Raw genomic sequence first — 15,154 nt, 5'->3', positions numbered from 1 at the left:
AAGCTTTAGAAATGACTTTATAACCTTTTCCAGACTGACTGATCTCAATTACTTTCTTTCTCATTTGTTTCTGAATTTCTTTGGATCTCGGCATGATGTCTAGCTTTTGAGGATCTTTTGGTCTACTTCACTTTCTCAGGCAGGTCCTATTTAAGAGATTTCTTGATTGTGAACAGGTGTGGCAGTAATCAGGCCTGGGTGTGGCTAGAGAAATTGAACTCAGGTGTGATAAACCACAGTTTTAACAGGGGGGCAAACACTTCTTCACACAGGGCCATGTAGTTTTGGATTTTGTTTTCCCTTAATAATAAAAACCTTCATTTAAAAACTGCATGTTGTGTTTACTTGTGTTATCTTTGACTAATATTTAAATTAGTTTGATGATCTGAAACATTAAAGTGTGACAAACATGCAAAAAAATAAGAAATCAGGAAGGGGGCCAACACTTTTTCACACCACTGTATATATCTATCTATCGTTCTATCTATCTATCTATTGTTTATATGTCTTCAGTTTGAATTAACTCCGTTCATAATATTTCATAAACCAGGAAAATGCGGCTCTTCCCCTCTCATCTGTCATTGTCAAATTGACAATGGAGCAGATTGAGTTACAGGCCACAATGATGAGCTAAATGTATTTACCACAGGGTTTCCTCTTTCCTCTCACTGTCTGTGTAAGGTGCCCACGAGAGCTGTATGAATTATTTACTAAAATATAAACATGAATACTCCAAGTAAGCTGTTTATACAGACATGTAGTTCAGTGAAGAAGAGAGTTTTATTGACAAATTATGCAACATATAGTATAGCACTATATAAGGTGCTGCACTGGCCCACTCTCAGAAAACTAATTGTTTCTTGGGATATCCCTTTACTATAATGACTCACTTCATGAGGCATACTGTAAGTCACTTTCGGGCCAATTTCATTGCCACCGCCCAGGTATTATGTATTATATAGTTAAATTTAGAATGGCCTGGGATATTACATAACATTTCTGCCCAGGGTCACTAATGTTGAGGCTCCTTTTCAATTTAAGCCCCAAAACGCATCTGTTGGTCTGGAGCGCTAGAGGAAGGTATCACAAGAAGTCCCTGGCACTTACTCTGTCTGATCAGTTGTACTTTACTTGGTGGTACCATCGGCCGCATACCTTGGCAGGCACAGGATGTCCAAAATTAGGCCACAGAATTCGGTGTTCTCTGCCAGGGAGGAGGGGATATGTGACACCCTGCAGGCCTTATGGTGTGTAGCATGACAGTCAGCCATCAGACAGGCTCAGTGTTTTGAAGCTACCACACAAAATTATTCAGAAATACCACTTAGGGACAAAAAGGCTCTCTGTGTTCCAAGGTATTCTGGCGTGAGTTATTATGATAGTAGCAGGATGGGTCTGCAGGGGTGCCTGTGACTCGTAAACCCCATACATTAGAACGGGACGCAGTCAGACGATGCAGCTTCTGTACCACAAAGATAGTCCTACAATATTGTGATGAAATTAGCTGAATGAAATCTGATGAGATGATTTACACACCCTTCAATTACTGTGGGAGGGACAGATCCCTTTAGACAAACTGCAAATTGGCTAGCAGTTCATTTTCCTCATTACCTATTTTTGTTAGTTTTTTTGAGTGCAGGTGAAAATTGATTCCTTAGAAAATGTATAGTACACATTTCCTCAACAAGCTCCTAAATCTGATTTATTATTTATGTCTGTAGCACATGGAAAGGGTTTTGCACCAAATTAATAGTGTAAATTTTGGCATACTGGTTTACTTAAGAGTCAGAGGTATTTTGAAATCCCTCATCGTAAATAGAAGCAATATTAATTTCACTGCTATTGTTAGCCTCATAAAGCAATATAATGACGTATGTGATGATCTGATTGAAAATGGCCTGATAGTAAAAAAGAAAGACAGTTCTAAATATAATTGAAGAACCATGTCAAACTGATGTGAGGTCAGAAGTTCAGATCTGAATCATTCACATAAGACAGATTAGCCAACTAACTGTCCATATGGAGAATGTTCCACACCACAACTTCCTTCTAGAGGGTGAATGCGATTACTCAGATTACAGCTGTTATGAAAGCAATGTTGAAACCCTATGTAGTAAAGAAACAAATTTGTCATTTATTCTAGTTTTGTACTTCTTTCTTTCACCAAAGGTTAGATTTTGACCACTCTTTTCAAGATAATGAAAGTGAATGAAGGCTGAAGTTGTCAATCACCACAATGACAAAAAATTACTATAAAATGGTCGTAAACTTATCTTTATGACTGTTCTATTTTAAGCCCTATGTCTCTTTGGCATGTTCATTAAGCAGCATGTCATAAATGACTCTTTTGAATCAGATATTTTAAGTGAATCCAGTTCACAAAACAAGTCTGAATGATTTGTTGACAATTTGAACACGCTGACTCAATACTGTCGCACATCTATTCAATATTCCGTTTCAGCTGGAAATACCTCACTACACTGAAATAAAGTCGGCAGCAACTTCTTTAATTAGGAGTCGTTTACAAGCAGAGAGCTGAAGCCATTCATTTGCCAGCAAGTTCAAGATCATTTGCGATTCATAGATTTCACATCTGAAAGAGACACGAGCGTGAGTTTTCTGTACGTACGTTAATTTTTTGAATCACCCATATGCATATTTGAGATATGGTCGTAAGATCAATTTTAAGATGGTTTCTGCTCAACATTTTATAAATGAGGCCCCACATCTGGAAGAGGAGTAGGCACGTTTTTTGTGTGCATGTTCATTTCTCTGAATCCCACATATGCACATTTAAGAAATAATCTAAGATCAAATGTAGGATGTTTCTATGCAACATTTTATAAATGAGGCACATAAAATAACAAGCTAAAAGTAGTAAACACTTGTTTTGTGTTTTATGTTTCAAAGAAAAAAGAAAAACATAAGTTTGGAACATCATAATGATGACAGAAACCCTATAACCATGTTTTATAGAAGAAAAACCATGCAGATCTTGGTTCATCCATTTTATCGATAAACCATTTTGTTCAAATGCTAATACGATGTAAAGAAATGTTTCATAGCACCAAAGATGATTTCTGTTCAAAATTTATTTTATATAGAGAGCTGCGCAAAATCATGAAAGATAAGCAATACCTCTCATTTAATGTAAAAAAAAATTCAGAATGCCCGATCTTGATTTTGTCATTATGAGAAAAGTTACAGTCTGCAGAAGCTCTAGTCATACCTATACATCTTTAAAATACATACATACAAATATAATTACTCTAAGGTTTGACTGGTACACCAAACTAAGTCAGGTGTCTGTAATAATACTCAAAGTATTTGCATGTACAGTAGCTGCACTGGATCTCCCATGACTTTTCAGTCTTTTATATAAACTACGGACTCTTAAAATACACTTATATGCTAGAAGTTTCTAGACCAGGGGTCTCCAAACTTGGTCCTGGAGGGCCGGTGTCCTGCAGAATTGAGCTCCAACCCTAATTAAACACACTTGAATCAGCTAATCACAGTCTAACTAGGCATACTAAAAATGTCCAGGCATGCGTGCTGAGGCAAGTTGGAGCTAAACTCTTCAGGACCGAGTTTGGAGACCCCAGTTCTAGATTTTATTGTCACTGGATCTGAAACATTAGACAAGTGTACCACAGTCCTCCAATGCACTCACACCAGTCCTGTACTCAAACGTATCAGTGAATCTCTGTTTTCAGAGTAAGCACGTTTTTGTGCATTTTTAAGGGAGACAATTCTGTGGCACTTGAGTGTATTTAAGGCTTTGTATGATATTTTAGACATCAAAGTAAATGCTGTTTGTACTCCCTGTTTTGGTCCATGGCCTTTCCAACTTGAAGATGTTTTACTGGATTCTTGGATGCTGTCTGTGTGGAATATGCTGTAATACTGATGGGACTTCTTTCATGCAGAAGTCACATGTAGAGCATTTGAGCTTCTTGTTTTGCACCATTGACTTGAAAACTACTGACTGAAGCCACCATTTCAGCTAAAATATTCTAAGATTTGAAACTCCATATCTGTTTAGAGTTACCAAAATGTTCAACCAAATGTTCAACCAATCATGTCTCTTAGTGAGTTCAATGTTGAAGACTTGATAAAAGTCTGTGATAAAGGTCTCCAGACGCAGACATAAGTAGAATGTAATCGTTCTGTGATTCCATTCCAAGAAAGCAGAGAACAGTAAGCGATAAAGTCCTGTGACTAGTCAAACACTCAAGAGCTCCCCAAACCTCTCATATCCATCTCTTTCATCTGTTTAAGTCACTCCAGTTGTCCATTTATAAAACCTCTTCAGAATGGCAATGTGTCCATGAAGATTTTATCCACAATGGGTGGAGGAGGGACCAAGTCTTCCAGTTTAAGATAGAAGATTCGCTGGAGGCCCTGGGTGCACAGTGTTCTCAGCTCCGGAAGTTTGCCCAGGAGTCTGGACAGGTAGTTGGGCCGGGTGGCCTCGCCAGTACTTGTGGAGACGTGGTCTCTGAGACACGTGATCAGGCGGTTTTGGAAGTCTTCGATCCGTTTGGGTTCTTTCAAGCCGTGTCGATCTGTTGGTCACAAGTGAGGGTTAGAGATTTGTTTGGGATAAAACATCAAATTTCTGTAGTCTAGAAATTAGAAGAACGAATAAAAGTAATTTACCTGTGATTATGACCAGTGTAGCAAGACAAGAGAAAGATGATACGTCCAAGTTCAAGCGGTGTAAACTCTGAGAAAACTCCATAATGGAGTCAATCCAGTCACCAAAGCTTCGTACGCACTGTGTCCGGTGCAGAACCACACCATTGCAGAAAATAAGTTTGTCTGTCTCAGGGTTTGACCTAAATGTAAAGAGATATATAAATGCTTAGCCACCTCACAGTACTTTTATAATAATAACTGAGTGTCATATGAACTGACATGTACCTGTAAGCTAGCCGAAGTATGAAGAGTTCAACAAATGCTGACTCAAGAAGAAGCTCTTGGTCCTCATTACAGAAGGCACTGAATCCAGGGATGCTTCCAGCCCACTTCCTGATCACATCCATTGACCCTGTTAGCAGGTCATAAAACTGCTGTATGTCATTGGCATCCTCCTTCTCAGACAATCCGGATACCGATTCCTGATACTAAACAATGACCAAAAATATGATATTAATTAACAAAGTGCACAGAACATTGACAATACTATTAAAACCACACTATAATATATATATGTAGCTTAAAATTTTGCTGTCAGGTTGTTGTGAAGTGTGTTCTGTCCTCACCTTTGAATAGTCTAGATTTCCACTGGCAGGGTTTGAGTCGATATGGGCAGTGACGAGAGAGGCAATGATGTTTACAGGTGAAGAGACAGACAATGAGTCCTGGACCACTTTTGGCTTGGACGGCAGACGACCTCTTCTACCTTTCAGGCTGTCTGTTCTCACAACTACACAGAGGGACAATATGTACATTTATTAAAATTGCTTTGAGGGTATGTGGGTATTTCAATTTTTTTTATATAATTTGAACTAATTTATATTATGTCATTTTTTATATATTAATATAATATTTTTAATTCTCACCTTCTTTCACCATTCCCACAGCTAGGCACTTTTGGAAGCGGCAGAACTGGCACCTGTTTCTCCGCCTTTTGTCCACTGGGCAGTCTTTGTTGGCGAGGCAAACATACTTGGCGTTTTTCTGTACTGTGCGCTACAAAATTCAAAAAGGAAACCTAGTCAGCCTAATGCATAAATCTAAAATGCTGAGGTGAGCTGACATGACGTGTCTTGCTGCTAAATTATTATAAGTGCTAATCAAGTATAGTATGCTCGCACTCTCTCACCTTGAAAAAGCCTTTGCATCCTTCACAGGTGCGCACCCCGTAATGCTGACAGGAAGCATTGTCTCCACACACTGCACAGCGTCCTTCGTTTCCTGTGGGGCTCCTTAATTTTGGAGACAGGTGTCCGTCCATTAGTCCTGAGCCATCCCGACTGCCCTGCTCCAGGCTGAGTGGGCTGAAGGGAAGTGGAGAACCGTGTTGCTGGGAATGAGAAAAGGGATCCTGATCTGGGAGTTGTGGATGGAACTGTCCCAAAGGAGAAAGCTCGTCGTGCCCAAACGTGAAGAAAGATGTGGCCTGGTTCAGAGGCTTCCCTGAACCCCAGCAGCCCTCATCAGGGGAGCAGGGACTAAAGGTGCTGTCCCAGGCAGGCATGGGCTGGAATCCCGGGGTAGAGGGCGATGGCACAGAAGCTGGACTTCCAAAGCAGTTTGATCCACCTGAAGAGGACAGCGTCTCGTCTAGGTAACTCAAAGCGAATGTGCCTGGGTAACAGCCGTACACCTGGAGGTCGTCCAGCTTGAACAAGTCCTGCCCGGAGGTACCGCCCGGACAGGCAGAAGCAGCTCCCGTGGCGATCTGGCATGAGTAGGTATCAAACTCCCCAACGTAGCCTCCGACCAGAGAGGTGATGCTGGGTAGGGAGGGTGTGGAGAGCTGGTCCCGCTGGTCAGTCACATCCATGGCCAACCTGGAGGTGAAGTCAGGATTCAAAAACTCTGAGCTGAAGAGGGAGCTCTCATAGGTCTGGACTCCATGTTGACTTTGAACACAGGTCATTTCTGTAGAACAGAACCACAACATCTACTTTTCAATACCGTAGATATTGCTGCTGAAACATCAAACGCCTCAAGAGCTGAATAACGCATCCTAACCTATACCTAGATTGACTTACTCGCCAACAAAAGAGTCTGTATAGACACAGTTCGCTGAAGTGCCTTTTATATTTCAGAGAAAACTTAGAGAGCCGTCAGGCTGGAAATGGCAGCCATGCTTAATATTGTGTTACCACATTAAGAACGTCAGACGAACATGACACGTGGGTTGCCTCACTGAGAGGGTGTGTATGATTGTGAGTGTGAGTGTGAGTGGGCGGTGTATGTATATGGAACCTTTTTAGATAGACTAAAATTTCCCCAGCAAACACAGACATAGTGTTCCATAAGGTAAGTGATAAGATAAATGAAGAAAAAAAAACTGTAGGCAGTGAAAAAGTGCTTGCATTCAATCATACTACATTTCTAACATCCTTCCACATGTATTCAATTTGGCAATGGAAATATTTGGAAGACATGCCACTATTAACTTGTTTTAAAAGAGTAATTCTGCAGAAAGTAATTTAATGCACTTGGTAAATGCAAAAGACAATTCTGGCTCAGCAGTTGACAGACATTCATAACCTAGCACCCAGAGCAAAGTGAGAACATGGGACCTGACGATCATTTGACCCCTGGACATTTCATTGCCTCAATTATGTTGACTAATAATGCACTGACTATACCAGTCAGTGCATTATCAATAGATATGTTTCTTAAAGTCAAAAATGTCTAGGTGGTGTAACTGTGTAACAATTGAAAAAAAGTATTGTTTAGCATAATATTTTATAATGATTTAAAAAGAATCAGTGAAGCCATTTTGTTTTAGAATAATATCCATATTGTGAAAAATCAGTCAGTGTGGCATAACCAGCATGCAGGAAGCCAGGTCATTTTGTTTACAAAATAATAATTAATAAAAGTAAACAAATAAACAGACAGGACCCCCTTCAGACCATGAGGTCTGGTCATTGTCAAGGTCATTACTATTATTATTTTATACAAAAAGGCACATCTTTTGTGTGTGTACACTAAATAATGAAGTTGTGTATCAAAGGTCAAGTATTTAACTACTTTGTACGTAAATGCTATGCCACTTGACATTTTTAGAGTAAATCAAAACGTGTAGAAAATAAAGGTTTTTCATATGGATACGATAATACGTTTTCTAAGATCTTGTTTAAAACTACATTGTTCCTTTCATGGTTTGTCGTTTGTCTTTTACTTATATGAACCGTTTAATGTATTTATGTATCATTCAAAAATAGCCTAAGTACAGTCAGGTTTAAAAAGAGAGTGTATGCAGATAAGTTGTTGCGCGAGCACCTGTTGCAGCGAGACAGCGCGCGTGCAGAAGCGCACCAATAACACACACACACACACCCTCTCGGTCTAATCTTTAATTTTTTTACGGGTTCACATTTCTTATCTTCTCACATTCACATCTTTTTACATTTTAAATTCCAGAAGCCGACTCATTCTGCGCTTTCAACTCAAATCTGGATTCGCACCAGGCTATTTGCTTCTGAATAACTCGCAGTAAAGAAGTGTAGTAAAGAATACAAACTACATAAAATTAGACCTCAACAGCATAAATGTTTCAGTTTATGAACACGCACACATACGTTGGATTACTGCAAACTCCTTTGCTGTTCGTATGTGGTTTAAAAGAAGCATCAAAACAGAAAGAAAGGAGTATTAACTGACTTCCGAATTTTAGCAAAAATATTTACGTACCTGAAAATGTGTTGTGGTGAGGGACTTATAAGTGTCCGTATTCCAAGTGATGGATAACCATGTATAAATGTCCCCGGCCACGACAAGACTGTTTTCTCAAATTTCTGACTGAGCGAGCAGATATATAGCGACTACTTTATTGTGCCATTACGTCAAAGGTGCATCCTCTCGAGGCGTTCCACTGGCAAATATGGCCATGCAGGGGCGGAGATCCTTGGCAAATCTTTCCGGCTGCCGACCAATCAGAGGGCTCGCAGTCAAAAGACATGACGCACACACGGGATTCCATTGACGCAAACAATCCGCACGTTTATTGTTCTAATTATAGCTGCTCTGACTGCAACTGGTTGAATTTAGTTAAAAATAGTGAGGAGGAGAAGACACAAATAACTAGCAGATGATTAAAGATGAGCATCAGACAGAGTAAAACGAAACACACAAAGCTTTTTTGTTGTTGGATTAAAACAAATAAAAAAGTATTTTAGCAATATAATTTTATGTAGCCAATATGCGTAGCCTATATATTGTTAGAATATTTTTTTAGAAATGGAAAAAAGCTTTATTGACATCCATCATCTGATATTTTGAGCACTAGTAACTCCTGACAAATGTAAAAACATCCTGTCTCTGCATGTTGTAGGTGTAAATTTTCATACTACTAAACAATTATACTCTAGTTGGCTACCTTTTAGGTACAATAAATCAACAGCCAACCATCAACCAAGGTGAGATGTTTGTGCTGCTATTTTAAAGAGCATGTCCTGATCCAGTTAACTTGCGGAAATAATTCATATGACGAGAGATATTTAAAGAAAAAAGCTTTATTGACATCCATCATCTGATATTTTGAGCACTAATAACTCCTGACAAATGTAAAAACATCCTGTCTCTGCATGTTGTAGGTGTAAATTTTCATACTACTAAACAATTATACTCTAGTTGGCTACCTTTTAGGTACAATAAATCAACAGCCAACCATCAACCAAGGTGAGATGTTTGTGCTGCTATTTGAAAGAGCATGTCCTGATCCATATACAGTATGCTTGCTGAGTGGGCTACTAGGTGATGATAGAGGCAGTCCATATCAGTTGCTTCTCACATAGTACTTTCACACCTGAGACAGAGAGTTTCCATGTCATAATTCATTTTCCTCTGCCACATGGCCGAGTATAACTTTTCAGTAATATGCAGTGAATGAGTGACCCTATTCAGTGACCTATTCAGTCTTGCTGAATAGGTTGATTCAAGCGCCGGTGGCCACATAACATGAAATGCAGGCCGCTGACACAGTATCCAGTTTAAAAACAAGGACATCAGGTCATCAAAAGAATTCAGAGTAGGCCAACATGATAGCAGCAACCGCGCGGTAAGTTAACTGACTTCAACACTTTGGAGATGGAATACAGATTGAAAATATTTCGCCTGTGCTTGACCTGTGATTATATTAGGTCAATATAGGCTGAAAGTGCAACTATTATCTGTTTGTCTTCCAATTTAGGTTTTTCACACGTAGACAAAGCGTAATAAAAACATCTTCGGAATTACGGTAGTTTATTCTCAGTTACCTATGCATGATTTATGGAGCTATTCCAGTAATGTCTTTTTTATTCTTCTTGAAGACTGAATCTCTCGTCCAAGTCATATTTCAATCCAAAATAAATAGCCTATAAATATGCATAAAGAAAATGAAGCCCATTTGAAATACATTAATTATTTTTATTTTAAATCATAAAGACAATGCAACAAATATAATCAGGATTAAACTTTTTTTTTTTTTTGCAATGTAAGAAGTACATCACATTAAAGTCATGCAAAAAAAAAAAAAAAGATAAAATCAATTATGAATAAAATCAATTATTACTTTCTTTTTATTTTGGGGTTAAATGTGACATTTACTGCATATTCTTGGTAGGTTGCAGTCTAAAACACACTTTATCGTGCTGAAGTCTTTTATCGGTGTTTCCTGACATTCTCCGTGTTTTTGCCCATTTCCATCTCGCAGTCTGTATACCCAGAATTGGCTTTACCTCTTTTTTCCGAGTTGGCATCTTTTTCCTGTTCAGAGACTTTTGCTCACGAGCCTGTTATTTCTCAAGGCAGCCGCGGAATCTCCTTCATTCTTCCACCTGTGATGCGCGGACAGGAGCAGGAGCCGCGCCGTCGATCTCTCTAGATTCGCTCTTCCTCTTTAGACCGTGCGGTCGGAGAAAATAAAGGATGTGTCTTGTCTCAGTCACAGACACCAAAAAGAGGAAGCTCCGTCAATGACGCCATGAAGCGCTTTGGCTGACGTAGAAGGAATCCCTCCCCCGTGAGCTGCCATATGGGGAAGCCCAGCCGAATACAGCAGAAGCGCCTGTTGCTAAATGACGCGACAGTTTTCCATTACGGCGTCCATTTACATCGTGCCATAAGCCGGATCAAGAGCTTAATTACCTTTGGGTTAAACCGTTTAGGGACTGATGATAAGGTAAACGAGCACCGAGGGACAGTTACAGTTCAGTTATCTTACAGCTGCTGAGTTGTTGGCATATAGCTTGAGCTCAACTTGTCACGAGGGGCGGGATAGGAAAAAGACGACGAGGAAGTGGTGACAAGGCCATGAGAAAAACATTGTGCTGACACGCAGAAAGCGATCAGATCGGAACAGGTGTTACGAGAAAAAAAAAGATTAAAAAATACATATTTCAAGAACATCTCAGAACCCAACAGGACTTGAAACAACAGTCGTTAGCCTGAGTTACTATATGGAATCCACATAGTCTGTCAAGTCTTAAAAGTGCAAGGCCATTTTGCTTTAGAGGAGTAGCCACACATAGTCGTTTTACACATTAAGAAATAACCAACAATTTTGAAAAATATCATTACAATTATACAAACTCCAACAATGACACTACTGGTCGTGTGATCTCAAACTGGCAGTCACCTTGACCTGTGTTATGTAAGATTAAACAGCTATTTCTAGGCCACTGAGAAAGTGGCAATGCAAGTGGACATCTTACAACCATGACACCCACAACCGCGGTGTACTTGTCTAACATTTAATTTCAAAACCATGGGATTGGTCCACTTCCCCTGTTCTGGCAAGAGTTTCCATTAGATGTTGGAACGCAGATGTGGGGATATTGCATGCATTGACAAGAACATCAGTGAAGTCAGGTGCTGATGTTGGGTCTGGGCCTGGTTTGCTATCTGCGTTCCAATTCATCCCAAAGGTGTTCAGTGGGGTTCAGGTTTGGCCTTTGTGGAAGCCAGTCAAACTCTTCTGCATGAGACTACAGGAGGAATCCTGAGCGATATATTGAAATGCTGAGCTCTTCCATTCTACTGAAAATGTTTGTCTAAGGAGATTATATACTTCAGTTGATGTTAACTTAGCATTGGGTGTAGAGGAAAAAACTAAACCTGTTAATTATAAGGGGGTGTCACATTCCTTTAGCCATATATTTATCAAAAGTACTATTAATTTCTTTAGGTTTATTTTTTTTAAAGGGGTCATATGATGTTGCTAAAAAGAACAGTATTTTGTGTATTTGGTGTAATGAAATGTGTTTATGCGGTTTAAGGTTAAAAAAACACATTATTTTCCACATACTGTACATTATTGTTTCTCCTCTATGCCCCGCCTTTCTGAAACGCGTCAATTTTTACAAAGATCATCGGTCTGAAAAAGCGAGGTGTGCTGTGATTGGCCAGCTATCCAGTGCGTTGTGATTGGCCGAATTCCTCAAGCGTGTGACGGAAATGTTACGCCCCTTACCACATTGTGATGCCTGCGGCAACCACATGTGACGACCCCGGGCTGGACGCCGCTTCGTCCACGGTGAAAGCCGATCCGGCGATCCACAGCGAGAAGTTGCTGCATTTCCTCAGCGACCAGCACGGATCAGCTCCAGGCATGACGAAGCGATATCGTCCTCTTTTGGAAGGCCAAACAAAGTAGTTTCGCTTTCACAACGAAACGCACAGCGTCTTCACGACATGGCGAGTAGTAGCAATACTACAGCGAGAATAAAAATGACCCCTTCTTTCTTTGCGTGAACATTTGGGCGGTGTTATGCAAATCTTCCCAGATAGTGACGTAGGTATGTGGGGGCGTGTTAGAACGAGACGTTTTAGGTAGGCGTGGTTAACTCTGAACTTTTATAAAGAATTTCTCTTTGGATTTGAGACTTTAGTCTTTGCAGGTTTACAGATCTTCTTTATGCACCAATAGCTTGTAACACTCCAAAGAGAAAGGAAAAATTTAAATCGCATCATATGACCCCTTTAAAGAAATCAATATTTTATTCAGCAAGGATTATAATGATCACAAGTGACCGTAAAGACATTTACACAGTTTTTACTGTGGCAAAAGAAAATCAAATAAATTTCAAATAAATGTTGTTCTTTTGAACTTGAAAAAGAAATTTATTATTGTATCCACAAAAATATTAAGCAGCACAACTGTTTTATTAATATGATAATAATATGAAATATTTCTTGAGCAGCCAATCAGCATATTAGAATGATTTCTGAAGAATCATCTGACTCTGAAGACTGGAGTAATGACTGCTGAAAATTCAGCATTTCCATTACAAGAATCAATTACATTTTTAATATATCGAAATGGAAAACAACTATTTTTTAAAATTGTAATAATACTTTACAATATTATTATTATTTTTTTTTATAAACGCAGTCTTGATTTTTACTTGTGACTAACAGAGAGACAGGCCCTAGGCTTGTTTTTAATATTGCTCTCAATCACATATATATTATGGGACATTATGTACTACCTGATGAAGACAGAAAGGGTCGAAATGTTGTTTGTTTATTATTAAAATAGAGTTTGAGAGCATTGTGGCAGTGTGCTGTCCTTTCATTGAAGCCCTTCTTTGATATTTTGATCATACACCAGCTATAAAGTGTTTTTAGATGTGCACATACCATTTTGTTATGCACTATGGAGCATCAAGCACTGGTCATTTTACCATATAGCACGTATACAGTACATACCCGATTGCTGGGTTCAGAGTCGGGCACCTGTTGTTAAATCAAAGTGATTTACGTATAGCTGTTTGCTTTCAAGACAGAGTTAGCTCCCCCTGTCTGTACGTCAGTAACTGATGATTTGATATGATATAGCACCTTACACATAACTGCATCATGTGGCTCTCCACATTGCAGCAAGCCCGGAGAGCCTTGAACGCAGCCTGGCTCTTGAATCAAATCAAGTGCATATCATCCCCCCGAATAGTCAGTTTGTTGTCTTGATTGAACTGTAGTTTAGCCCGCTGATTATATAATGATATGCAAATGTGCTAAGATAAGGTCCCTTGATTTTGGCTGGATCTTGTACTTGACCTTGAGGGGATATTGACCACGACCACAAGTCCCAAAAGACTTAGCCGAAGCCAGACAGCTGCCTTGTACTTCCAAGCTGAAGCTATCAAATGTAAACCACCAACTTGATCACTAGTTTAATTTCAACTTTATAATGTTGCTGTTAAAGGGACAGTTCAACCAAAAATTCATAACCTGAATAACTGGACACGCTTCTCAGTATAGAGTGCTGCAATGATGCATGTTTTTGTAGGCCAACCTAGAAGTTAACATCACCCTGGTTTCCTCAACACAAACCCAAGAGGATTTTTCCATTGGCTTTCGTTTTTTTTTGCAGAAAATAGACTCTGTGACCAACAAAAGTTTAAGATTCTTACACATTTTGTTCATCATGATAATCTTCACACATGAATACAACTTTTATGAATTCTAAAAGTCTAAATATAATCACAAGAAGTAAGAAGCTGAATGTGAGCTATAAATGAATTACACCACGGTTGCATGGATTCAAATGTTGTCACCATTAAGCTTCTGACAACTCTTTCGATTTTAATTTAAAAGCAATTTTCCTTAGCGTTTGAGTTAGAATAGTTTGCAAGAGCATGATAATAAACACAACGAGACTGTGAAAGAGTAGAAAGTTGAATTTACCTGTTCAACGTGATGATTTGTAATGTTCCCCACAACCTCTGTAGTCCCTTTTAGCCACTTGTTTAGCCTTTTTGGAAGTGAAAGCTGTAAAAAACCCCACTGACTTCAGGGTGATGGAAACACAAGTGCTAAAATGCCAACTAATTTCTGGGATTTGACCTACAAAAATATGTTAACCCTGCATTAATTTTCTCTATAGTCTTAACTTCTATATACAATCATTCAGGATATTCTTCAAAAATGCACCCTGAACTGGACCAGCATTATTGTGTTGGAATCCCAGAGCCTCTAGTGCAGGGCTTCCTAGAGTTCAGTCATTCCTCCAGCAGGCTTAAGTCACCATTCACCTTATCCAGTTCCACTCCTGGCGCACCAGTAAATAGATAGCAGGCCATATTTAAATATAGACTACATAAATTACAGCAGTGAGTTAGTGGACCACAAGATACTGAGTCTCAGCTGTGTAGTCTGCTGTGAATCCTGCCGTGAATTCCTGTTTTGGCTGAAGACACTATCATTGCCCATGAGGTACAAAGATGACATAAGGAATGCAGAGATTTTTGGGTAGGTGGCAGAGTAGACAGTTTAAAACATTCCCAAGTTTTATTTGGGATAGCACATTCAGAAGAAAAATTATGTTTTACAAAGGTAAAGACATTTGATAAAAGTCATAATGAAATATCCAGGTTTGTATTTAGAAATATCAGTTTCCCAGAACCCGTTGTATCTATTGGAGATTTTTTGTTGTTGCACTTTTTAAGGCATTACTTTGTAATTTCACATTTAGCTACTTTTA

The 15,154-nt window shown here is 39.2% G+C and overlaps 1 protein-coding gene across 1 annotated transcript; it reads right to left on the bottom strand.

The window, feature by feature from the left end:
* Positions 1-4,088: 4,088 nt before the first annotated feature.
* LOC107549046 (nuclear receptor subfamily 4 group A member 1-like) lies at positions 4,089-8,512 on the bottom strand. The gene is made up of 7 exons (XM_016229954.1): positions 8,383-8,512; positions 5,831-6,612; positions 5,568-5,697; positions 5,268-5,431; positions 4,927-5,129; positions 4,663-4,841; positions 4,089-4,568 (listed from the first exon to the last, which is right to left on the bottom strand). Exons 2-7 carry the CDS (start codon positions 6,608-6,610, stop codon positions 4,312-4,314), a joined length of 1,713 nt encoding a protein of 570 aa, XP_016085440.1. The 5' UTR covers positions 6,611-6,612; positions 8,383-8,512; the 3' UTR covers positions 4,089-4,311.
* Between the last annotated feature and the right edge of the window lie 6,642 nt (positions 8,513-15,154).

Source organism: Sinocyclocheilus grahami, unplaced genomic scaffold (genome assembly GCF_001515645.1).
Source record: "Sinocyclocheilus grahami isolate Dianchi unplaced genomic scaffold, SAMN03320097.WGS_v1.1 scaffold361.1, whole genome shotgun sequence".
Lineage (NCBI taxonomy): Eukaryota > Metazoa > Chordata > Actinopteri > Cypriniformes > Cyprinidae > Sinocyclocheilus > Sinocyclocheilus grahami.
Note: the sequence above shows the minus strand (reverse complement) of the source record. Positions and strands in the feature narration are given on the sequence as shown.

What these genes read in the sequence shown, in the direction of transcription:
- LOC107549046 (XM_016229954.1), bottom strand. Translation starts at nt 6,610, where the DNA reads ATGACCTGTGTTCAAAGTCAACATGGAGTCCAGACCTATGAGAGCTCC. An exon ending in GATGCAAAGGCTTTTTCAAG is followed by an intron (nt 5,698 to 5,830) that starts GTGAGAGAGTGC and finishes TGAATTTTGTAG; the next exon opens with CGCACAGTACAGAAAAACGC. An exon ending in GAAATCTAGACTATTCAAAG is followed by an intron (nt 5,130 to 5,267) that starts GTGAGGACAGAA and finishes GTCATTGTTTAG; the next exon opens with TATCAGGAATCGGTATCCGG.